The sequence below is a fragment of the Poecilia reticulata genome, chromosome 23 (assembly GCF_904066995.2).
Source record: "Poecilia reticulata chromosome 23, P_reticulata-male-v2, whole genome shotgun sequence".
NCBI lineage: Eukaryota > Metazoa > Chordata > Actinopteri > Cyprinodontiformes > Poeciliidae > Poecilia > Poecilia reticulata.
Window position 1 is genome coordinate 16,246,082 of NC_088852.1, and position 26,623 is coordinate 16,272,704.

A 26,623-nucleotide genomic window follows, 5' to 3' on the forward strand; every position below is an offset into this window, starting at 1 on the left:
CTTCCTATCATGTGACCAATCATTTTTTGCAAAGGTTCTAAAGCTGATTTGGAGCTTTGCTTTGCACCAAATACCCAATTTTTTTTGCTGCCTGTTTTATTCAAAACATCTTGAAATGCTTTTTCTGTATCAAGCCTGTAATGCCAAAATGTTGGCTGCCTGTTTTAAACCTGGATTCAAACCATATAAGCTCATTGGTGCCTTGCTGTGATGTTGGAGAACCTCTGTTCACGGCTTACTTTCTTAAATCTTGCATTGTTTACTCTGCTTTACGGCAAGAATGTATTTCCAGTAGTGACCGTGTATTCTTTGCTAAAAATGATCTTGAAACTTTGCTTTTTTTTTTTTCTTTTTGTCTTGTCAGATCTCAATGTCCTTAAGATCGCAGGGAGAAGTATTGGTTGTTGGATTAGCTCCGTTTTTGTGTGTGTTTTTTTTAGGTGCAGGAAGTACATGACTGGATTATGTGCAAGAGGAGAATTTATGTGAGGCAGCAGAGTCCATTCAGCTCTGCTTGACTGAAAACTGAGTACGGGACTGTATTGTGCAATAGTTTAATCAATCATCAAATCACAATAACTCTCATGGTGGCAAAGTCAGGTTTATCCAAAATCCTCCATTGTACTGAGCAGGAATGCAAAAAGATGTGCTTTATATTTTCACAGAAAATACAAAAATTGAGATGTAATTTGTGACTGTTTTGTACTGCCAGAGGCCTTAGAAGTATGAATAGATCTACAGTTTTCTTTGTGGTTTGTAGATTTCTACAGGGTTCCTACGCATTTACGGGGTCAAAATTTCATCTTCAAAGTTCTTGATCAGGTTAACTTCAAAATGTGCTTCCAAAGATGAAGCTATGCAAACTTCTAAATGTAAAGAATGATGGACAGAGGGGTTGACTGGAGCATGAGTGGAGGGATGATTGATGCAGTGATGAGTGGATTAGTGTATGAAAAGTCGGACGAATGGACAGTTGGACTGACCGGACAGAGGGGCGGCCTTACAAACGGATGGACTGATTGACTGATACATTTGACACCAAGAACTTGTATCAAACTCCAGACTGTAGGAACCCTGTTTCTAGCAACGGTTTCATTGAAGACCTTTGACCTGGAGGCCACACTCCTTTGTAAATACACACTGATTTGTAATATAAACACAATGTGGTTTTTTTTTGTTGTTGTTTTTTGCCCGTTTCTAATGACCTGTAACATTCTCAAATCAGCCGTTTTATTCTGAAAGGGTATTCATATCCACCTGTTGCGCTAGAGCTAGAAAACAACATACATGTACGACAATAAAAGCCATCAAAATCACCCTGTTGGTTTGATTTATTCCAAAACATTGGCGAACGTTGATGTTTTTTCAGAGTGGTCATGATCCGGAATCTTGAATGCTCTGCGACAGGAACAGTTGATCCAGTTATGCGAACTGCACAGACACTTCTGGGTGGATATTGCATTGATCTTAATCTTCTATTAAGACCAATTTGCAAAAAAAAAAAAAAAGACCTTATTTTTGTATTTCTAAGGAACAATGTCCAATAACTTGCCAGGTTGTGCAACTCTTAAGATGAATATTGTTTGAATCCTATCACATAAATAATGGTAAAGGTGAAGAGTTTTCCTATTCACAATGAAAACTCCACTCAGGAGCTCATGTGATTAAAAGTCCGTCTCCAGAGTTCCTGTTTGGTACGAGTTAGGAGTTTACTTGTGGGCCTTCAGCAGGTGTGAAGCCTTCTCTCTGCATCTTATCTTTGTACTTCAGGAAGTCTCTCCTCTTGGAGAAATATTTCACCTGCCAGGAAGAGAGGAGGGAGGGAGGGGGGGGGATTAAAGAGACGAAACAAAACCCCCAATTCTGCAACGCTTTATGCTTTGATAACTTGAGTAAACAGGAAGTCATTCTGTGCATTAGACCGCCATTCAAACTTTGTCGAAATGTAGTTTGACTCTTTTGCACAGAAAACGATTCAAATTGTGATCAACTTGGATCTCACAGATTTCTGATCAAAGATAAATGATTCACACCAACATACCTTCATGAAGTTTGGTTTGAAATTGGCAGTTTTTAATAACTTTAGACAAGGTTTAAGTTTAAACAAGGTTTAAATTTAAGGTTCAATTTTAACTTTTTTTTTTTTAATTACAAGTTGTACAACAAAGTCATAGTACACGAATAAAGTCAAAATATGACACTCAACTCTTAACAAGTTAAGACGAGAAACAGATGTGTAGATTGGTTTTATTTTTAAAGAAATTTCTTAAGAGTTTTCGAGCATTTCTGCTTCAACGAGCACAGCGAATGATTAAAAACGAGGAGGTACTTTACCCACTGAGCTGGACATTTAGCCTCGAAGTCTCCCTGGAACCTCTGACAGGATTGAATCTTGTCATTGTTGTCGTCCAAACATTGCCAGAGTTGATCCCTGGCGTCCCAGCAGGCCTTCCTCTGCGCTGAGTTTGGAGCTGCCATTCCTGGTCACCTGAAGGAGAGATTAGGAGAATCTAGGCTTCAGAAACAGCTGCTGGTTGGTGGGTAAGTTGTTGAAAAACAGCTTCCTTCCATAATTTCAATGTATTTTTTAGACTACTTTCTGATGAAATATACTTTGAAAAAAATTTCTTACACCGCTGACTAATTAGTAAGTAATAACAGGGTAAAGTATCAGCTGTCAATTTAACTTCGCTGTTACTTACCGAATAAAAAAGCTAAAAAATAAAAAGATGACTCCGCGGTTCCGACCCACTTCTTCTCTTCCCCTCGTTACTCCATTAAAAAAGGCTTTGCTTCAAAAACAACGTATAGTACACTTTTATAACGACATGAAGTGGATGGACGACGTGAAGGACAAGCGCGACAATAACAGCACTTCCTTGTCGCGTGGTAATGACGTATACGTGCAATGACGTGGTTGAGCCAGGTGATGTCGCTGTTGTACAACAAACTTGAACACGGAAAATGAAAATTGTTAAATTGTCTGTGGAAATTTTTTTTAAGTTTATTTATCAATTTTTATGGAAACACTTAATTTCAATATAGTTCTATTTCATGTACTACTTTATTACCGTAAGACTCACCAAAATGTTTTCGTTTTGCAATCATTTCAGCTAATTCAACCTTGTTTCTCACTTTTGTAAAAGCATGACATGCTGTATATGTTTTTTTCACCCCCTTTATAAATTTTCTTCATTGAGAGCGAAGTGGAACCACAGTCAAATTAATGTTTAAAAAAGTAAGAATGAGAGATGAACTGGTGAATATTTAGACTCTTGGGTGTTGTTGAGGCACACGTTTTCTTAGTTTGATGGGAAAAAAACAGTTTAAAGTCAACGTTTACGGTTAAGAAACAGACTTTTTAAAGTTCAATTTTAAAAAGAGAGACTATTTGTGAAGTAAAAACAATTTCCACTTGTTTTCTCCAGATATGAAAGAGAGTTAAAGTTAACCAAAAAGAATCAAGCCAGAAGAGGAACATATTTTCAGGCTGTAACAATTTGAAGGCAGAGCAAAGTTTTAATAACCACACATGTCTGCATAATAAGACAGTGTGTGAAGGCAGAGTGAAAATGTGCGTTGCTGATTAACTCCTTTGGTCCCTCCTTCAGCTGCAGTGATTGAGAATAGCCCCACTGGTTGCCATGGAGCCCAGCAGCAATCCATCTCTGTCTGTGGGCTTCCACTGTCAAAAGGGAATAATAAAAAAAAAACCCACATACGCACACAAAGATGTAGGGATGAGGCGCTCACCCACTTCTCAGAAGAGTGTGTTTTGCCTCATGTATGTGTGTCTGAAAGATTTGACAGAGTTCCTCGGGTTTCTTCAGGAGCAGACCTCATTTTCTATTTATGCCTCACTCTGCCTGCTGACCTCCCTTCAGATTTGTTGTACACACATGCATACAGAAATTTAAGACCTAATATTTTGAAGCCAAAACTATTAATTTCTTTTTCAGAGTGGTCATTATCCGGAATCTTGAATGCTCTGTGACATTCAAGATGTCTTAGAGCTTCCCTTTAAGCCTTCACTTAAAGGGAAGCCTTTAAGTGAAATATTTTTAACTGAAATCAAATTTGCAAAGAAGAAGAAAATGGAGGTCAATGATCATTCATGTCGTGCTCCTACTCCTCCTTTGGGATGTTGCGTTGCTCCCACTGCACACCTCGCCACTGTCTCACTGTCCTTGCACAAGTCCTGTATCACTCTGCTCTGTCGCACAATATTCTTGCACAACAATGCTAGCTGTTTTAAGTCTTTCATTTGATATTTTACAGATCCAGACTGTTGACTGGAGAAAAGTGATTAACATAGACGTCATGGTTGATCCACCATTAAACATGTTCATCCAAATACTGCAGCCTGCAGTCACCTTCCATGCATTTCCTCCAACAACACAAATGCTATATAATCTCATATTCATAATTTTTGATATATTAATGAAGGATAAGCACATGATGTGTTCATGAAAACGTAGAAGCCATGCCTGAGGAAAGTGTGAGTTAGCTACAGGTCAAGATGTTACAAGCAGACCCTTAATTTCCCATTCTTTGAGCAGATCCTCCTTGAGACTGAGGTGTGGGATGTTTGTAGGCCAAATTCCCAACTCAGATGACTTAGCTGTGCTTAAGGTGGAGTTTGGTTAGCAGCTCCATCTTTACCAGGGGTTAAAGACCCCAACAAGACAAACCCAGAGGATGAATAATCTCTGAAACACAAAACCACCTAATGTTCTCAGGGGGAAAGATGGGAGCCATGCCATTAGTGGCTGCCTGGTGAGGTCAGGGTGTTTGTGCTCCAGCTTCTAATCCTCCAAGGGGCCCCTATGACTGAGCCCGATATTTAAGGACCAGCTCCCTCGCCCAAAGCTTTTGGATTTGTAATTAGTATAATCTTGAGAAGTCAAAGGAGACCCACCATTGAAACTACAGATCCAACACATACTTACGGATGTGAATTTATGTGTGTGTGTGTGTGTGTGTGTGTGTGTGTGTGTGGTGTGTGTGTGTGCATGTGGACTCATCTACGTTGCCTCTTTTGGATTTTTTCTGGTATTTTCACTAAGCTACTGAAAACTTGTAGGCTCTAGGGGCCTAGTCATGAGCCCCATGCTAATATGGTGGACCCCAATTTAGATGTTTGGGATTAAGAAAAGTGTTGTTGTTAGGTACAATTAATAAAGTGAATGGGAGTTGATGTAAAGTCCTAATATTGCTAGAAATACAAACTTTTCAGCAATGTCTTACTGCTGTGGGAAGATTTACACAAACCTCAGTTGTGTCTGCGTTAAAGGGGCAGTATTATGTGTTTTCCAGATACCTAGTAACATTTTATAGCAAAATCAAGTAACTATGTTTCCTTTGGTTTTTATAAAAATGTTGTATGTATCAAATTTGACTTACTAGAAGTTTTACTTTGTGATTTAGCACCTTGGAATTGGGCCTCTGTCTCTAAAAAAATACTGCTGTTTCTGACACTCCACCTTCAGGAAGTCATCACAAGATGGCTCCTCTATTAACCCTTTAATATTTTGCCAGAGTTGCAATTCCACAATGAGCTCAATAGATGCCACCAGGTGTTTGCTAATTGCTGACGGCTAGTCTGAAGGAGCTGAGTAGGGAGTCACTGCTTTGTAAGGCAGAAGCTCAGAAGACTGGAAACTGCAGTTCCAAGGTAGGAGCTGTGTCTCAAAGGCGGAGCTAGGTCCACCAGACCTGAATGGTTGCCATGGAGATTAGAGGATTTCTCAAAATATGCATGAAATAATTAAAGCACCACTCCATGTATGTTTTTGATGAGGGAATAACATTATAACATGATGTAAAGCTACAAAAAAAATAAAAAATCTATTTTACATAATACTGCCCATTTAAAATTCTGAAATATTGGCCCAAGTTTGCCACCATTCAAGCGTACATGCTGTATGCAATAATTAGCTGCAGTATTGATCCAAATGCCACACATGTTGCGGACTAATGAGCGCATGGAGAGGTGTTGCTCCACAGCAGCCATTGACCTGCCAACAGCACCACTCTCCCCAGCAAACACACACACACATCGACCAGTGTTTGTCAGCCCGGTGGTGTCCAGGATACTGACCTCCGATTGGCACCGCTGGAGGTCAATACCACTGTATTGTTCTTTCAGCAGGGGTTCACATATACAAATATGCATAGGATCACACAGATAGAAACTGAATTTTGTGCTATTTATATATTCTTGACCACCTTGAAAAGTAAGAGATATCTTAGACAATCCAGACCCGACTTGTTCAAAAGCCGACTGCAGGTAGCTCAAATGAGAACCATCGAGTTATTGACCATGTTCCAGTTGTGGTTTGATTGCACAATCAGAGAGAGAACGGACAGCAGCAACACAGGATCCATAATCTGTAGCAGCCTGAGAGCTCGGAAAAAAGACAATCAGTTTTCCGCCGCAACGGCATGTAACGGCAGTTCGGAGACTGATATATTCCTTCATCCCAACTCAGTGCTTTGACCATCGTAAGCTTTCAACGGCTCTTTCATTTAACAAAAATCCTTCTCATACATCTTAAACTTTTTTAATGTTTTGCCCAAATTGTCAAAAAGGCTTGACACTGGTGATCAAGAACCAGGCACATCAAGAAGGAGTGAGCAAGTCACCGATTGCAGGGAACACACAAGGCAGGGAAGTTGAGGTATCAGCAATGAGAAACAGACAATGCATGCCATTCTTTGGGATTATAAACCACTTTAAATTGGCATACCATATAAGATTCCATAGACCTTATATAACCTTGTCATGTTAGACACATTTTTCTTGTCTCATTGGTTCATTTCCGTACACACTCCGCCGCCGCCATCAACTTGCTACTGTACAAGCCACGTTCCCTTTCATGAGCCACAAACGTGCATTCGGGGCCGCCGGCTTAGACCCGGAAGCAGAGAACCAGAGAGGACATTGTAAGACAAGCGTCTGAAAAAAAAATGTTGGTCCAACAAATGAGACGAGGCTCCTGTGTGAATTCAAGGGGATTATCTCTTTTAATGTATGCTAATTGATGCACACAGAGTAATGAGAGCCTTGTGTCATTGTGCGACCGAGGCTTGCCCCACACACACTCTGACACAAACACACACACACTTCCAAGCTCCCATCAGCCGTGGCCCTGTTGCACCAGTGAAACCTGTTGATTGCTTGTGGAAACGCGCTCCCTCTCTCTCTCACAAGACACACACATGCACGTTCAAAACACCCGGCAACCCACAACTGTGTACTTCATGGGAATCCTGAAGTCCAGCCGCTGCCAAATCTCACTCTCATCACAAAAAGCCTGCATTGATTCAGATCCTCTTGGCTCACATTCCTGCATCATTATGTGGTACTGTTTCAGTTTTTTCAGATGGTTCACTCTGTGTGGTGGTGCACAGTTTGAAGGTATCTTTGAAGTTGTATTACCATTCTGCCATGGCTCTTCTACTTGCCTGAAGTAACACCCTGGAGTACTGATGCCATCTCGGTTGGTTCTGTGGAAAATTACAATGCTGCGCTTTCTAAATAAAAGATGAATCAAAAACGTTTCCTACTTTGACGTTTTTCAATTTCCCACAAACCAAGTAGCAGAAGCAGCAAACTTGTGGAAGAGCGTGCTCTGGTCAGGGGAGACTGAAATGAAACCTTTTGACCTTCATGCAGAACATTAGGCGTGATGAAGACTGACGCTGCATGTAACCCTGAACCTTCCACCTCCATATGGTGGGGAAAACTTGTTGGAGTTGATGTGAAGATGGATGGAGCTTAATTCATGGCTATCCTGGAAGGAAACTTCAGCCAATCTTAATTCTCAAAAGCTCTGTCTCCACAGGCGAGGCTTTAACCGGTTCTACCTCCTCTCCTCCACTGGTAGACTATTAGCAGGCGTATCTGTTCCTTTAAATCAAGGCCAAAAATCCACCTATTTAGAGTTGGAACATTTACCAACATATTTGATGTGAATTGAGGATTTTGATTGAGGCAATCAAAATCTAATGTTTGATACTGGTTTTTCAATTGGTCACTGTATGTTGTTTTACATTTTATTTTATTTTTGTGTTTTTATGTTGCATAGGACTTGAACTGCCTTGTTGCTGAAATGTGCTATACAAATAAACTCGACTGATTAATTGATTGATACATGAGCCGATCCTTCTGGAAGCTGAGAAAAACACATGACAAAAATGCTAAAAGAAAAGGATTGCACACTTTTTTGTATCATGTTCTTTTGTTAAGGTAGTTAAAATAAAGGGGAGATGAAATTTCTATCAATCAATCAATCAAGTCAAGTTTATTAGGAAGTTAAGGTCATTTTATATAGCACATTTTCAGCAACAAGGTAATTCAAAGTGCTTTATATCATAAAAACACTTTACAAAGTTGTAAAGAAAACACCATACAGTCAACAACTAAACAAACATTACATTTTGATGAGTGCCTTCACCAAAATTATACACATTTCAGAAAAAATTCAGAAAGTTCAATTTGCATTTCAGAATTTTATTCCAAGTTTGTTCCTTTCTTAATGCTCAGAGTACCCTTTGGCTTTATTTAATATCGTCTTTTTATCACTGCTGTTTTAATGAATCTATAGATGTTGCTATAGTGCAGAATATACTTTTTTGGCAGTATAAAGGACTATTGGCAGTCAACCAGATGATTAATATTCATCTTAGCTTGGGGAACAATTTAAGCATTTATTAAATAACATTTGCTGAAAGCTTAATTCATATATTACACATATATTAATTCATATATTACACACACATTATATATATATAATGTGTATATTATATATATATATATATATATATATATATATATATATATATATATATATATATATATATATATATATATATATATATAATGTGTGTGCATTTGTTCAAATAGCCTTTCATTATAAATGGAGAGAAATACAATTTTGACATTTTAAATGTATAGTTTATTTTTTAACCTACATACATCATTGTTAGGGTTCTGTTAACATATTGCCATGGGTTAAAATGCTAAAAAAAAATGATATAATATTAACTGTATTTCTAACAGGCTGTGTGAGCGACAGGCAGCCAGTGAGTCCCAGCCGCTGCAGATAAATGGGTCCCTGCAGGAAGATCAGACACACATTATAGGAGCGATTCACTGATTTCCGTTCAAGGCAGTGGGCGGCGCGCGCGCTGTCCGTCTCCTTAATGCGATGTACGTGAAGAGCGCGAGTCCGCAACCGTCCAGCCAACCAACCAACCAGGCGGCGCGCGAGCCCGCTCTCCTTAAACCAACCCAGCAGAACCAAGCCGAGCTCAGCCAGTCTGTGTCGAGTCCGTTCCAGCCGTCCCACACACAGAGGACGGGCTCAACGATGACCTCTTAGCGCATCCGATAAAAAAAATAAAACATTTAAAAACGAAAAATATATTTTTTCCTCCCGGTTTTTTACGTTGAGCTCCTCGACACCATGGACTCTACAGCTCTGAGAACCGATGTTTGCATCTGCCAGCTGCTTCTAATCAGCCACATAGGTAAGAGAATGAACTGTTGCGGTGGAGAAAAGAGGGGATAGAAAGAAGGTTTAAATATCTTCTGACTGACATGTGACGATATGAACGAGCTTCATTTTGAGCCGCGCGCGTCTAATGAATTCCCACGGACACCCAGCGCACTTTTGAGATTGTGCAATCGTTGGTAAAGAGTCGCTTTGTGGATTTTAATTCAGCCTCATTAGAATGTCCAACAGCTATATTTATGCAGAGATAGTTTTTTTTCTTTCCTTTTTAATTTCCTGCTGAAATAATTTTTTCTTCTGCAGTCCGTCATGCAAATGAAAGTCTCTGGGGTCAGTATTTTTGAACGAACACTGAATGACCAAAACAAAAATGTGATGTTCTGCAGAGGGACCATGTGCAGGACTTGAGATGCTCCCTGTAATCTTAGTTACTGCAAATATTATGTTTGAAAAAAGAAATCTAAAAATAAATAAGAACAAAGGTGGATCTTTGTAACAAATTACTCTTTTTGTTCCACCTGAATGCTTTGTGTCTGTATGAACTATTGCTGGTTAAGTCTGAAGAGAGGACTGCTTTCAGAGTAACAGGTGGCAACGTGGGGGTTAACACTGAGGAATCAACGTTATACAGTTTAATTTCTACTCAGACAGAAAATGGACAAATTACCTCAAGTTAAATGTCTATGAGAACTTTTGAGTGGAGTGTCTAGGGTAGGGTTTTAAAATATATATAAACCTGCAGCAAATTTGTTTGGTATTGTTGTGACTGCTGACATTTACATATTTTACAATGAACTTTACACCTGCTGCTGTTCCGGTTACATCTTCTGAAGATGGCAATAATATGCCTGACCGTAATAATTTTGATGATGATGGTGATTCATTTGTAATGAAAGTGGTTTGATGCCGCACTTATATCTTTATTGTCAATATTGCTGCAATAATTTGCTGGAATAATCAATAATCAATGTGATTTTTTTTCTTCCAAAATGCAAAACATTTTTGTTTGAACAGTGCTCTCAAAACTATAATAAACTGACAGAATTGGACTGAAATTATTAGAAAAGATTAAGGATTCTCATTTAGTTATTAGGGATTATTGTGAGATGCCAGAAAGCATAAGAAAATATCTGAAAATATTCCAAAATATTAAGAAGTTGTGTTTGAATTATCCAAATAGTATCCCTAAATCTTCTGGTGGTTAGACCAAACAAGATGCTCAATGACCAATCAGTGACGACCTTTTTACGTATTACAGAAAAAAAAAATTGACACTGCAAACTGTCAATGAACAATCCAACGATCATGGTTTTTGATTGCAATATATTTGCAAGGCATTTCTACTAATGTCAAAAGCACTCAATTTCTGCTGTCTTTCTCTTTTCCATCGGTAGTAACATCCGGTTGTTGATCGTGAGACTTGTGATGCAAAAAAAGTGTTTGTAGTTTTGTGGAAGACTTTTTCTAAAAAAAAAGAGTTTTTCTGCAATTGGTATTTTTCCATCAAGTGGATTTATTTTCATAATTCCAATTTGTGCAGTTATATGGTTGATTGAACGCTTCTACTGTGTGTAATTTTTAGATCACTTTACGTTGATAGTCCAGTCACTCTTCAAGTGACAAACTGAGTGATTCTTGTTAACCACTGATTGGTATATATAATATATAATTACCTTTCTATACTTTTTTCCCCACAGAATTTAAATTCAACTTGGAAACACTTTACTCTCTCAAGTTTTTTCATCATCCGAAAAGCTTTGATAGTTTGATTAGAACTGGGAGAAATCAAAGTAAGGACACTAACATATTTAAAACTCCCTCCTAACAAGGTTATTTGATTTATTTTGGCATTTCTTTTAAGGAGCGCCAGAAGATGAAGAGCATGACGTTCTGCCTCGGAAGCCCAGATTAGGCTTTTTCATGTCCTCAACTGGCTTTGATGTTATTCTTCTGTGATCATGTTTTACTCAGAGGAAACCAATAGAAACAAAACCCCAAAGAACTGTAATATACGGTAGAAATATGCCAATGTAGAGAGATGGAATGAGTTAAAAGATGCATCATTGCAACTGCACGCATCCTCATTTCACTGTCTTCTAACCGCTTTCCTCTATGTCTTGTTATTTGCTCGCTCTCTATTGAAACGAAGTGAACCTGATAAGTACTTCTGAAAACACCGCCTGTCTTCCAGTAAGCCTAGACTCCAAAGGAACACATTTTCATGCCTAACCTCCTTCTCACACTCTGCTACATACATATAAATTGCTGTGATGTTATGGCTGCCATCTCTGGCCTTGTTTCCACCAATCAGCATGTGCCTCTCGCACCGAGGCATATGCTCTTCAGCATGGTTCCATCGACACACCACGGATCTCTGTAGCTCTAGCAGATGATGCCCGTCAATCTGAGTGTGCGGTTCAGCAGGGGAGCGAGATCATGACATGCCTTCCTGTTGTTCTGCAGGATTTAACTTTTAATATTCAGTATTTAAAAAAAAAAAAAAAAAAGCAGAGTTTTGAGTTCTTTGAATCCAACTGCGTTCAGATTTGAAGCTAATCTTCTTGAGCTCAGCATGGTAGTTGTCTATGCGGTACTTTCCTCTAATGTTAACAGCAGTCACCAGCCTTCCATTTATCCCACTTAGCCTGCACAATATGATTGCATTTGATGCTTTCTACTCATAATTGCATGTGTTAAATCTCACCAGTTGAGATATGTGTGAATACTAAGTGGAAGCTTCTAAATAAAAGGCAAAAGGCAGAAAAAAGGACTATCAGGAGAGTTAGGGCTTCTTGCCATAGGCTAAAACCTACAAATAAGTTCATTCTCATCATTTTAAGATGGCAAAAAACCAAATGCTGCTATATTGATTGATTATGTTTTGGGTTTGTGAGTTGTGGATACAAAGTCTCAATCTCATATTACTTTAATTGATTAGAAATAAACGTCAGCTTAACAAGAAGTTATCAACGGGTTCCGTTGATAACTCAAGTACTCTCCTTCCTTACATATTGAACAAATTGGGAAGATGCAGGAAAGTGCTCGCTCCTAAAAGGTGTTGTCATGACAGTGCCTTTTAACTATTAGTGTCTGTGCATTTCAAATTTTATTTTATTTTTTCAAAAATACAATCCATACTTTATAACATTTCCAAAATATTTATACTTGGACATATAGGCTTTTATAGACTGAGTTCTTAAAAAAAGGATCAAAAATCTATATAAAGTTCATAGTTAGATGGATTGAAGGTAAATGCTTGCCATGTCAGGACTTATATTTGTCTGTGCAAATTGTCAACAAGCAGTTTGTGGTCTTCAAGATTTTTTTTTGGAGGAGAAAATTAGAATTTCAGGAACAGACTTTGGCGTAGCTTATTGAGGCAGAAGCTTTGGGTAGACCTAGAAATGCTTCAAAATTTTTATTATCTTTTTAATTCTTTGATGAAAAGATATTGTACAAATTTCCTCAGTTTAGCATTCCACAAGTCGGGTAGCTCAGTTACACTCTGACACAAAAGCCAGTTGCTACGTCAGGACTTATTTGACAAATCTGTTTCCATCTCCCCTTTAGTGTATTAAATCTTTTTCTGAAAAGCCAAAAACTACCTCAAGCGACTGTAAAACCATTTTTGCAAAATTGTGGAAATTATTTTGGATTTTGCCATTCCACTAACCTTTTCAGATGCGATACTTAAAAATGTCGATAGAAACATGACCACTGATAATTCATCCCATAAGTTATTGGTGTGGTTCCAGAAAAGCTCAGAAAATTCAACATGTTGTAAGAATGGATTCTCTTTAAGGGTGGCTCGGTGATATTGAGTGTCCACACAAGTCCTCTTTATCAGTAGAGAAAGTAGCCTTACAGACAGAAGTGGTCTTGAATAAAAAGCCCCAGGTTTCTTTTTAAAATACTAAGCCCATAAAAGCCAGCGGCTAGGTATAGAGATATTCTGATTAGTAGGGGTGTAGTGATACAATAATTTCACGATACGATATGACATACGATATTTTGGTCATGATACGATATGTATTACAATATTTGTTGAGCGATACAATTCGATACGATTCAGTGCATTTTTACGATTTTCTGAAATATTTTAGAAGGACAGAGTAATTCTAGTGACATTTTGTGTTCCATAGACTTGAATTTAGTTAACTGAAAACTGATTAAAAGCACCAACTACACAATACCTGTTTAGAAACTCTGATTGGACAGTCTAACAGTCTGCAGCTGGACAAAATGAATCAAAGATGCGGTGAGAGAATTAGTTTCTGTCATTTAATTCATGTGGATTTGACATAAAGCTCAAAAGTTTAAACGGTAATCCAGGAGCAGAGTGGGGAAATTATCAGGCTCTGTAGACTCTCAATATGCAAATGATTGCATTTATGTTTTTTCTTTTGGACACTGTGGCTGCATTTTTGGACAGGGGCGGATCTAGCGGGGTGGCAGTTGCCACCCCAAACGAGAGCCTTGCCCTCCCCAGCTGGCGACAATGAATTCAATAAATAGTTATGGCAAATCGGACATTAAGCGCATGAAACTCTTTTATCCCCGACAACATTGAATGCAACACAATGTAATCTGACACCCACTGCTAAGTAGCGGGAAGTGCGAGAGAAGGACAGAGCGCGAGGCAGCAGCATTGATAGATGTATATGTTGAAACAATGCAAGTTAAAAACAATATTTTGTATTGTTTTTAATACAAAATATAAAAAACAATATTATATATATATATATATATATATATATATATATATATATATATATATATATATATATATATATATATATATTGCCACCTCTGAAAAAATCCCTGCCACCCTCTTGCCACCCCATAAATATTTTTCTAGATCCGTCTCTACAATCCAGTAATGCATATCAATTAGCAGGAGTATGAAAGACGTAAAAATAATGAACTATAGTATATTAAGAAATTATATGTAATCCTCTGTGCTACATGAATGCAAATTAAAACATTTGCAACAAGTAAATTAAGTCCAATATTAGGTCTGTGTAAACTAAATGTGAGAGTGAGACGTTTTATATATATATATATAATATACACACACACATACTGGCATATGCTGCCACCCCTGAAAAAATCCCTGCCACCATCTTGCCACACCAGAAATATTTTTCTAGATCCGCCCCTGAGGCTTTTATACGGGGTCAAATGATAAGTTACACCAGAAATGAGACGAATAGAAACTTCATGGAGATGGTAAAACTTGAAGAACAAATTAAAGAGGCTGAGCTCGAGATAAATGTAAAGGATTCTAAAGAAAATCAGCAAAAACTACTAATATTAAGGGCAAAATATAACAAACTATCTACTACCAAAGCTTCATCAGAGATATTCAAGCTGAAACGATCCGACTACGATCAAGGAGAAAAGGCAGGAAAGCTTCTCGCCTGGCGCATTAAAGCTCTGCAGAATGAAAATACTTCTGATCCTCTAAAAATTAATGATCTCTTTAAAGATTATTACTCAAAATTATATGCATCTAAAGGACACATATCACAAATATCACTAGATTCATTTTTTAACTCTAAATATCCCCACACTTAGTGAAACGGTTAAATCAGAGCCGAATATCCCGATATCTATAGATGAACTTTCAAATGCAGTAGATAAATTTAAATCAGGGAAAACACCCGGTCCGGACGGGATCCCTTTGGACCTTTATAAAATATTTAAAAACAGACTACTACAGCCCCTCTATAATATGCTTGCAGAAAGTTATACCCTTAAAGAATTACCTCCTTCTCTACGAAATGCAACCATAACAGTACTACCTAAACCTGGAAAACCTCCCACCAGATGCCAATCTTTTCGACCAATCTCTCTTATAAATTCTGACATAATATCTAAAGTACTAGCACTTGGGCTTGAGAAATTTTTACCATCTCTTTCTGAACCTGATCAGAACGGATTCATAAAGGGGCGGCAAGCTAAATATGAACATCCCGATACAGCTTTAGTTTCACTTGATGCAGAAAAAGCATTTGACAGAGTGGAACATAATTATCTATACAATGTTTTATCTCAATTTGGCTTGGGTAGCTATTTCATAACCTGGATTAAAATAATTTATAATAAACCCACAGCCTCAGTTATAACTAATAATATTATATCTGATTCATTTAATCTATCTTGGGGAACACGTTAAGCGTGTCCCCTCTCACCCCTCCTCTTTATTCTGGCAGTTGAACCATTGGCTTTTGCCATAAGGAACAATCAAAACATACAGGGTATCAGAATAAAAAGTATTGAATCTAAAATTGGACTATTTGCAAATGACATTATTTTAATGTTGTCTAATCTGAAGTCCTCAATCCCTCAACTACTTAAAACCATCAATAAATTTTGGTTATCCATCCATCCATCCATTTTCTAACACCCTTTGTCCCTTAGTGGATCAGGAGGGTTGCTGGTGCCCATCTCCAGCTAACGTTTAGGCCAAGAGGCGGGGTCACCCTGGACAGGTCGCCAGTCTGTCGCAGGGTAACACAGAGACAAACAACCATGCACACTCACAGCTAGGGGCAATTTGGAGAGGCCAATTAACCTAACAGTCATGTTTTTGGACTGGGAGGAAACCGGAGTACCCGGAGAAAACCCACGCATGCACAGGGAGAACATGCAGAAAAAAGACTGTGGCCGTGAATTGAACCCAGAACCTTCTTGCTGCAGGGCAACAGCTCTAACTGTGCCACTGTGCAGCCCCCAAGCTAAATCCTATTTTTAAATCAGTCCACACCAAATTTAATAAGGGGACGATGACTAATCTTGGTCAAGTTATTGACTCAAGAAATGGAGCAGCAATACTCTCTGTCTAACAGATGTGGGTTGTATTTAGCCCTGTCTTCGCACGTTGGGCAGGCGGCGTATTTCGATTTGTGTGGAGCTCGAGCGCCGTAAATGTCTTCTTCCTTCGCCCTTTTGGCCAGGACAGAAGTTAACGTCTCATAGTCTGGTCTCTTTCTAGGGCCAGCCCTAGAAAGAGACCAGCTTGCCACCCCTGAAATCCCAGCAGCACCCTGCCACCCTCTTGCCACCCCATAAATATTTTTCTAGATCCGCCCCTGATTTTGGAGCAAAAATGCAGCCACAAATGCAGTCTTTTGGACTATGGGGAAAAAGGCTTTTCTACCTTGGCTAGAAAAGCCAAGGTAGCTGTTTAGTAGTAAACAGCTGTAAGCTGCGGAGCCACTACTGCTAAAGTTGTGGCTCCGCCTCACCCCGTAGTGATCGACTCCCTGCAGCTACGCAGCTTGGATCTCTGAGTAACTGCCTCTCAGACTGCCAGGATCTCATCGTTCTCTCAGTCTCTGATACTCTTTGTCTGTTGCTAATAAGAATGATCGATCAGCCATTGTTACCAGTGGCGCAAAAAGTGGGTATGCAACGCATGCAACGCATAGGGGCGCAGCACCAGAGGGGGCGTCAAAACCCCGTTTGGAGGGGGCGGCGCGCCGATGATGTTTTCCCATACACTTCAGTGCGCCCTTCACGTATCGTCGTCTCCGGAGGGGGGAGGGGGGGGGGGGGGGGGAGGACGCCGATTTATGTTTTCGCATACACCTGAATAATGTGTAGTTGCGCCCCTGATTGTTACCATGGAAATCCTCACTGCGCCGCGGATTCCGGCTGCGAGTTTTTCCTCTTCGTCTTCCTGCTGAAAACACAGTGCCGCTGCTTTTGCGCGCCCGCTTCGGATGTTACATCCCATGTTCATTCTTCAGGTAATCCTTTATATACAGAACAGAAACCGCTAAGCTAAAAGCTAATTACGAAGTGATTGCTACCAGTCGAAATTTGCATCAATTTCGCGATCTCACTGCTTTTTCAGCTGCTCCGTTCTCGCCGCTACTCCTTTCCGCTTCTCTGTTCCGCTTCTCTGTCACGGTTACTTGCGCAACTTTACTTTGTTTCTCAGCAACAAAATACAGCTCATCGTTATTTATTGAAGATTTAACATTTCCAAAAACACAGGAATCTAATGTTTGGTTTCGTTTTGTACGTTTGGAACCTCATTCCCTCACATAATCGGAAAAGCCGGGAGATGGCGGCGCTTTTGACATTTCTCTGACATTCGGAAAAATATGATTGACTAATTTTAGCATAACTCCGGTTATACTTGGCCTATTGACACAATTTAAAAACTGGTGTGTAGTTTATAATGTGCACTTTAAGCTCAAGTTGAAAGTGAGACTCAGGGAGGCGGAGTCTTGCTGCTACGCTAGTTTGCTAAAAGTGTGACAAAGGAGAAAAATTGTTGTTTAAATGGCAGTGAAGGTTCTTTTAATATGTCCTGGGTAGGGCCCAGAGTTTAATCCTCCCACAGTTTTAAGAGGCGGGGTCTATTGGGAGCTTTTTAGCCTGTGCGCTTTTACAAGTTTTTTTATTCGGGGTTTGGGAACTGACGGTCTGACAGGACAACCCTTTTGCTTTCATATTGTCTGACAGTGACATCCGCCGCGCTTGTCCTGTATGCATCATGCTAAAACTGTGGGTTGGGGTAAAATAGTACAAGGACTAGGTCATTAAAAATCATGGTATGTAAACACTTGCATGAAACATTTGGCTGACAGCTGCGAGACTCCTTGTGTTGCGTTGCTGCTACATGCAAACTAGCGTGAGATTTGTGATGCGAATAAAGTATTTCCTTTGCAGTTTTTCGAAAAAGAAATCTTGATATGGCTGAAAAACTACCTCATCCTAGCTCAAAAACGTTTTAACAAAAAATGTGAGTTTTTTGCAATTTCTGTGCTTACATTAAACATATTTATTTGTAATTCCAATTTGTGCAATTAAATGGTCAATGGAAACACAGTTGTTAGTTTTAGCTACACAACTAACAAAAACTATAGTTAAAATTTCTTAGTTCACTTTTTTTAAATTAAATGTCAGATACCAATAGAAAAATGTAAAATAGATGTTTGGATTTTTAAAAAATACTCAGATAATCATACCTTAATCAAGACTTTAAAGATAAATGTTGGGAGTAAATGTGTTAAAACTAGAGATGTGCCGATCAGGTTTTTTCCTGCCGATACTGATTCCGACCATCCATGAGGGCTGATCACCGATACCGATCACATAATTATTATTTTTTTTAACCATAAGCACTACCGGTTACATTATGTGGAAAAAGGAACCATAAATTCACCTTAATTTAGACAAAAACTTGTTTTTAATAACTTTTTCCAAGAAAAAAACAAAACAGGCATTGTGCAAATTGTACTGCTATCTGTAATACTATCTTTAAAAGACTGAAAACATATGAAGGCTTAGGATTTGTTGCTGTGCGTTTGCGCAGTGTGAAGGAAAGAGGAGACCAGCTGCACAGCCAGGCTGCGAAATGAGATGCAGGTGATCGGTTTGTGTGATCGGCAACAAGGGACCGTGATCGGCGATCACCGATCATACACTTTTTCACGGAAATCTGCCGATTATGATCCGTGGCCGATCGATCGGCACACCTCTAGTTAAAACAAAATTTTTCATTACAAAGCACCTGAAAAGTAAACAGCAGGTTAAAAAATTTACTTTATGGAAACTATTAAATTGATCTCTCTTACGTTATATTATTGGTACGTTTCCCAGCATAGTTAAAAAAGAAAATCACAATATCCTTTTTAAGAGACTAATTTAAAATATGATTATCAAGTCAAACATCATATTTACAGATTTTCACATTCTTATACAATATGAACCAGTCAGTGACCTGCTGTAAAAAGAGCTGCACAGAATCAAAGCCGGACATTTTGCCTGTCCTTACGATGAATATAAGATCTAAACATATGAATGTTGTCAGGAATAGATAAAGTTTCAGGGAACGCATCTCAGAATTCAATCATTCTAACACGGTTTTCATTTTAAAATATTAAATCAGTGTCATATTTTCAGCTTTTAATCCGCTGAAAGGTTAATCCTGCATTAACCTCCACTATAAATCAAACCTTTTAACCAGCAACACTGTATAACGACTCGCACTGTATGTAGCATTTCCTCCTCTGCTTCAAACATGGCCATATTGTTGCTTTTTATCTCCAGGTTTTCATCAGGTAAACCTAATGTATAAATAATGTTTTGCTTCAGGCAACTGAGTGATTGTTGTGAGTAACTGAAACATTGCCAGGATCCACTTATTCACCCAGAAAATTTGGGTGAATGTATACAGGGATCTGAATACCAGTTTTATACAAACTACTGGCTTTTACAGGTGCATACAAAAAATGTTTGTTTCTGTATAGTGACACTATTGCATTTCCTAAATATACCTCAAAATATGGCGATATGGACTTAGAATTTTATCTCAGGTTTTTTTTGTACTATTATGATAATTAAAAAATACAATTTAATAAACAACAATTTATACAGTATACAATATTTCACAAATGTTTGTAAAAACAAACTGAATGCCTAGGTGCTTAATTTTATATACCTGTGGCCATGGAAGTGATTGGAACGCCTGATTCCAATAGTTTGGATGAGTGAGCAAGTACTTCTTTCATAATGAAAGAAGCATGCAGACTTCTCAAACCGGGACTGAAATATTGGTGATGTACTACTCGTTTGAGAAATCTTTGCTGTACCTAATAAATATAAAATATCTATATATTTTATGGGGAACTCCACCCAATGCAGAAGAACGGACCCACACTCTGGGCTCATCTGATGCAACAACTGGGACTGCTTGATGAAAAACAAGGCAATACCAGCACTGTAAGAATACAACAGACAAACTGCTAGCCACTAACAATGCTAACATTAGCATTTTCTTCAGGACTTAAAGCACCAGTTCACAGATTTGTTTTGTTTGAGTCTACATTGCTTTTGATAATCTCTTATTTCAAATTAAATTAAATTTCCTAAGAACAACATATTTTTTATAAAGATTTTTTGTGCTTAATATTGGATGTGTTGCTTCTTGTATTACTAAAGCAATGGGGAACTCCAGCCAATGAAAAAACAGGGAAACTGATTTTCATTTAGAGTTGAGTCTGACATTAACGTTTGGTATCCTGATTCTCACCAGCAACCAGGTTGCCTACTCATCACATTATCAAACATTTTTTAAATTTGCTGTTTGCTTGCCCCCTTTCTATTGCTACCATCGGCAACTGCCCATATGGCCAACATAAAAACTGACTACACTTCTACTTATAGCAACTATAATAAAGTTTTTATAATCAAATAGCATCAGTTTTGTGGCAGTTCCTATAAGAATTTCATTTAGTTTGAATAACTAGTGAAACTACTCCGTTGTACACTGAGACAAGGGATTAACAAAGAAACCAAATACATTTAACATTTACATAAAGGAAGCTGCTAGGCATGGGGAGCAGAAAGTTTTCGGTAGAAAAGACTGATGGCAGGATACCAGAGAACAAAAGGTGAAAAGGAGCAGAAGAGTGAAACTAAGTCGCTAAGACCAGCTCTCCGATGTTCAATCATCAAATGCCAGCGCTCTCCTCAGATGAGGAAGTCTGTCTGAAGTTCCATTAGCTGACAATGGCTGTCTGTGTCTGACTGTGCTCACATAAAAAAGCTACTGTTGTGTTTTTTTCTTCCCTTTGGCACCAAGGATTGAGACAACTTCACTACCTTTTAATCTACCCAGATGATGGTCAGTGGAGACTTCAGTGCATACGTCAAAATCCAGGATTTCTAAAGAATACCATCATTGTCCTCTAATGCTCAAAGACTCTTTCAACAGCTCTACTACTGTTAGTGAACTTTGAACTTAACACTGCAGTTTAACTGTTGGGCCAGACTGAACTTTTCCACTTTGTGTGTTATCAAGATTTCGTGTGACAGTAAAAACAGAAAGTAGGACATAATTGTCCTACTTATATGTGCTTTGTAAAGCACATATAAGCTTTACAAAATATTATATTGCTAAAAGTTAAGGATGCATCGGTCCACTTTTTCACTTCCGATACAGAAACTGATATCTTGGGTTTAGTATCAGCTGATCTTCTACCAAACTGATACAGAAAAACAGTTTCTTTTTTTTTAAACACAGACATAAATGTACTGATGTATAGATATTTATTTGAGAACTGCACCAGCACAACACACTTAAGTACACCAACAACTTCACAAGCTTGGTGAAACTTGAAATAATTCAACTTCAGTTTGTTCATTCAGTGCAATTAGGAGTATAAAAGTCAATGTAAAATAAATAATAAGCTGAAACTGACAAAAACAATAGGTTGACTACCTTAGTTGAACCTGTAAAAATAAATTGCAACAAACCTTCTTTCAACTGGTTCAGAAATGAGGAATTCTAAATATAATGTAAAGTCAATTATAATAAAACATGATGTTGCTCAGAGCACAAAGCAGAATTAGCCTAAATAGATCTGCCCATATGGATCTGGCACATTGTCAACAATACCCGATCTAGAATTTTTTTCAGTATCAGAACCAATACAGATATTAATATTAGATCGGCACATCTCTACTAAAAAATGTCTAGTTGTGGTCCTGATATGCGAGTGTGCTGTTCGTTGTAGCTCTGGCTGCATGTTGGAGCTCACTTTCAGATTCAAAGTTGCACAATTGATTTTTAGGTATCAGTGTTGAATCACAGCCACAGTTCTGCTAGAGACTAGCTTAAAGTCTCAGCTGTTGCTTTTCTGTTTGCTGCTCTGGATTTGAGCCACAGTCCCTAATCCTACATGTTAGGTTGGTTGTTCTGCATTCAGGTAAGAGTGTGTGAGTGTGAATGGTTGTCTGTCTCGTGTGTGTGTGCTTGCTGGCAACCTGTTCAGGGTTTACCCACCTCTTGGTTGCTGAGTGCTGGAAGAGGTTCCCAGGCTCCTTTTGTGGCATGGTAATGATGTGGCCAACTGAGATGCCAATCCTTCACCTAGCAACAGAAATAAATCAATAAATAAATAAATCATTTCTGTAGATAAACATGTGGATTTTCTGGGTTTTGCCAACATTGTTTATTTAGGTGTCAAATTCAGATGTTGAATTTTATTTTTTATGTTTTTGTCAACGATAAAACCCATAAGACTTTTCACTCACTCTTCACTCTTGTGGACTCAGTCCATTTCCTCTTTCCTGTTGAATCATTGTGTGGGCACCCAGATGTAATTGTAGGATTATACACATGAGGGCAGAATGGTAAATGATCTCAACCGGCATTCTGAAAGAACTCTAAGACTAAGAGTATCTCCTGATGATGTCATTCTAAAAAACCAAAACTTAAAATTTAAGAAATTTTAAGATTTTTTCTTTCTAAACTAGATTCAGACTAGACTTGCATGTAGGGAAAGTCATCAGTAAAAGCAATTGTTGCAACTCAATGTAGGAATGGTTATAAGGCGGTCTAGTAACTTAATTTCCTTTATTGTGCAGTGAGAAAGACAAAAAAACCTTAAAACATCTATAACTACAAAAGTCAGTCCTTCCTCCATTATATTTGCCAAAGATCAGACCTTTCAGTGATCAGAGGCACTTTAACAAAAAACAAAGAAAGTCTCCCACACTCTACAGACGCCAGTTAGCATAATAGTATAATTAATAAGCTTCTGAATAAGCGTAGTAGTTTGGAGGGGTTCTATAAAAACAAAATGGCAGCACCAGTTAGATTATCAGAGTTTTGTTTGAATAAGCCACAAGATTTCTGGAACCATGTTCTTTGGACAGAGGAAACCAAAGAAAAGATATTTGCCCATAATGCACAGTGGCATGTTTTCTGAAAACCAAATGCAGCACATACATCTCATAATGTCCAACATGGTGGTGATAAGCTGATGCTTTGGCTGAGAATTTGGATTTTTTGCACTGAACTTCTTTGTATACCTATTCTATAGTCAACATAAAGACGTATTTCCTACATTTATAATCTATCCAAACAATTGCCATGACGATTTATAATTGATTCTTACAATTACATAAGTAACATCTCATGTCCATGCATTCAGACTTAAGAGATTCCTGGTGCTACACTTTTGTCATTTTGGTCTCTCAACTGCGTTGAGGGTATCTGTTCTTCTCACAGAGTTTGACCCTGAAGCAACTGTCTGTATTGTTTCCCTTCTGCACATTGTTGGCTTTGTGGGGTTTATTTTTGGCACAGCTGTTGAACTCAAAGGTTAATCCAGGTGCATGAGCATTTGGCACACTTGCAGTAAGCACAGTCCCCCCAGCTTCCAATTTTTGTACTTTTCACAGATGGCCATCCTGTGACCGACTGTGGACTCTGACTGAAGGGAATAAACCACAGAATTTATGCCACACAGGCCTTATGAAATGAATAGGTTGGATTTTATGGTGATTGCTCGAGGATATTTCACAGTTGTCCTATTTAAAAAAAAATGTTTAAACATGTCTTGTCCAGCAGTGTGACATTGATAATTGTTGTCTGAGTGTCCAGGTGAGGCCCAACAGATTTATTTTTACAAGCGAAACATTAAGCCTCATAATCCTCCACTTGATATATTAACAAAGCTTTAGTAGGAATTGCTTTGGGTTTACAGCAAATGTAATGGAAAAATTGGTGGTAAAGAAATAAGGGGAGAAAGGGAGAAGGGTTTAAGAGTAGAGAGAAAAAAAACTTAGAAATACAAGGAAATATGAGTCAGCACCCTGGAAGTCTGCTTCTACACCTGCAGAAAGAGAAAAACAACCCCAAAATAATCATTTACAGCAACATTGAGATTTAGCAGCAGGTAGAACCAGTTTGATTTGATGGAGGAAGCTTTTCTGTGTCCTGGTCACAGAGGGAATTCAGAGAAAAAGAGCAGAAGTCAGCATGTCGGTGCAGCATAAACCTTCTTCTCCTTCTGGGAAAGTTCATTAACGGGCTGTGAGTGTGACCAGAGAGTGGTCAGAATCTTGATCAACCCCCCTCTGAAGCTGACCCCGCCTCCTTCAGACTCAGACTCAGGCCTGTGAGTGCATACATGTGTCTTTGTCTCATTGTCCCAGGGTGTGCGTGTCTGTGCGTCCATAATAGTGAGAAACGGAGGGCACGACCCGAGGTGGAAAACAGCGACGGGATGGAGATGGTTCTGTATCCATGGTGATGGAAAGAGTCGGAGTAAGAAGCTGACAGGAAGTCTGAGGTTTCTACACGTCATTGTGAGGCAGGGGGTGGAGGGGGGGGGCTGTTTCTGTTGTCTTGACGCTGCGAGTTGTCATGGAAACACAGCTGATGGACAGCATGTTAAGCTGATGCTGTAGAAGGGCCCTCTCATGGATTTCCTGTTTATACTTATACAAATTTATACAATTTGTCAAATTTTAATATCAAACAAACACAATATAATGTGTCGCTTTTAGGGCTGCAACTAATGATTAGTTTAATAATAAATTATTCTGGCAGTTAATTGGATAAAAAAAATGTTTCACATTCTACACTTTTAATTTAACCGCTTTGGCCTTTTTCGTACAACATTAAAAATACATTAAAAGATGCAAATAAACACATGATTCTGTTCCCTTTTAAATAAGAAAATAAATATTTTAGTACTTAGAATGAAATAACAAAGCATTCCTTTAGTGGATTGGAAACAGGTGAAGATAAAACTGTGCTACTTGAGTTTGGGTTAAACATACTTACAGACAAAGGCATTTAAGGTTTTTATCTTGATTTCAAAATGTATATAAATCTCTCTCTCTCTCTCTCTCTCTATATATATATATATATATACAACATTGTACAGTTTAGGCTTAATTACTTCTTGGATTATGCTTTTTTTCCAGCTAATGGCCTTTTTTGTATTTGTATACATGTAACAATTACTAAACTATTTGACTATTATTTCAATAATGATTAATCTGATTAATTGTTCCAGCCCTTGTTTTTTTTAAGACGGTTTTTAAACCTGTAAACTTAAAAACCCCCCACTGAAATAGAACCTGTCTGACAACATGAAGTAGATTACAAGATCACAAAATATTGTCTTTGTTGATCTGAAACACTTTGGGTAGAAACCAAAGCCGCAAATCTGTAAGGCTGACAAACACTTGATGACTGAACTGTGTATCTTTTTATAAAGAGCAATGGATGTTCTTTTCACATCCTGTTTTTTCTTTTTCTACAGCTGACCTTAAGATCTCCTGGTTAAAGATGGACCTTTCCATTTAAATCCGAGGAAATCTTCAAAAAGATCTTTATTTTTTTTTAAACCAGGAGCTTAGGTATTAGCTTGCATCCCTGCTTCACTGAACGGCTAGCAGATTACTAATCGCACGCACACACACGCACACACACAGACACACACACACACACACACACACACACACACACACACACACACACACACACACACACACACACACACACACACACACACACACACACACACACACACGCACACACACACACACAGTATTTTCTCAATTTGTGCCAAGCAGATGGAAATGTAGCATCTTACTGCCCTAACTAGGCATGCAGATTAGTGAGCCTCTCACTCACACACACATACACGCACATACACAACTTGGCTGGACGTGTGCCATCACAAATTCTCTGTGGATAAACCTATCTGCGGCACGTCCACGCACTGACGACTTGCCACCAATCAGAAAGCGGGAGCGGGGCTGAAACATTAACCGCACACATCAAACAGACACAAACTCGCCTGCTCGTCTCGCTGCGAGTCCCTCAGTGTGATTCTGAACGTGTGTATCCGTTCAGCAGTTATTCATAGCTTCATTTTACAGCAACTCCCCCCAACCCCCTTTATTCGCCCGAGCTTTAACTAGAAGCAGAAATTTGAGGTCAGCCCCCCGCAGGGTCTGTACTACTCACAGCTCATTGGAGACATGCAAGCTTCAGGCTAAAATGTGGTGAAAACCTCTCTGCAACTCCGGGCTTTCACCTAGATCTGAGGTTTCTGAAGTGATGTTGTGGGGGAAACAGCAGAGCTTTGCTGAAACATTTACAGTGAACAAAAAGAGGCCTCTGACACATTTAGTTCCACAACTAGGTCTGAAGCTCAACATCGGCCCCATTCAGGATACTAAACTCTTTGTATCCATGCTCTCGTCTTGTCTGTCCTCTCACAGTGCTACCACTGTGACATCATATTTACAGCAGGAAGTGTTCCCACAATCTGTAAAAA

At 38.7% G+C, this 26,623-nt stretch overlaps 2 protein-coding genes across 7 annotated transcripts in view; one reads left to right on the forward strand and one right to left on the reverse strand.

Annotated features, from left to right (window-relative positions):
* Positions 1–1,313: 1,313 nt before the first annotated feature.
* coa6 (cytochrome c oxidase assembly factor 6) lies at positions 1,314–22,400 on the reverse strand. Of its 2 annotated transcripts, none has more exons than XM_081604174.1 (3): positions 22,324–22,400; positions 2,335–2,488; positions 1,314–1,800 (listed from the first exon to the last, which is right to left on the reverse strand). In XM_081604174.1, exons 2-3 carry the CDS (start codon positions 2,476–2,478, stop codon positions 1,702–1,704), a joined length of 243 nt encoding a protein of 80 aa, XP_081460300.1. In that variant the 5' UTR covers positions 2,479–2,488; positions 22,324–22,400; the 3' UTR covers positions 1,314–1,701. The 2 variants fall into 2 exon arrangements, with proteins under 2 accessions (XP_081460300.1, XP_008399643.1); XM_008401421.3 differs by lacking the exon at positions 22,324–22,400 and adding an exon at positions 2,703–2,898.
* The window catches only part of ptprz1b (protein tyrosine phosphatase receptor type Z1b), a 64,906-nt gene continuing 47,360 nt past the window's right edge, over positions 9,078–26,623 (forward strand). For 3 of the 5 annotated variants that reach the window (XR_532787.3, XM_008401422.3, XM_008401423.3), the window contains exon 1: positions 9,078–9,534. Coding sequence is in view for 4 of the 5 variants with exons in the window: in XM_008401422.3 (XP_008399644.1) it covers positions 9,471–9,534 (64 nt within the window). In the remaining variant the exon portion in view is untranslated. The remainder of the gene's footprint in view (positions 9,535–26,623) is intronic. The other 2 variants (XM_008401424.3, XM_008401425.3) reach the window with 2 other exon arrangements.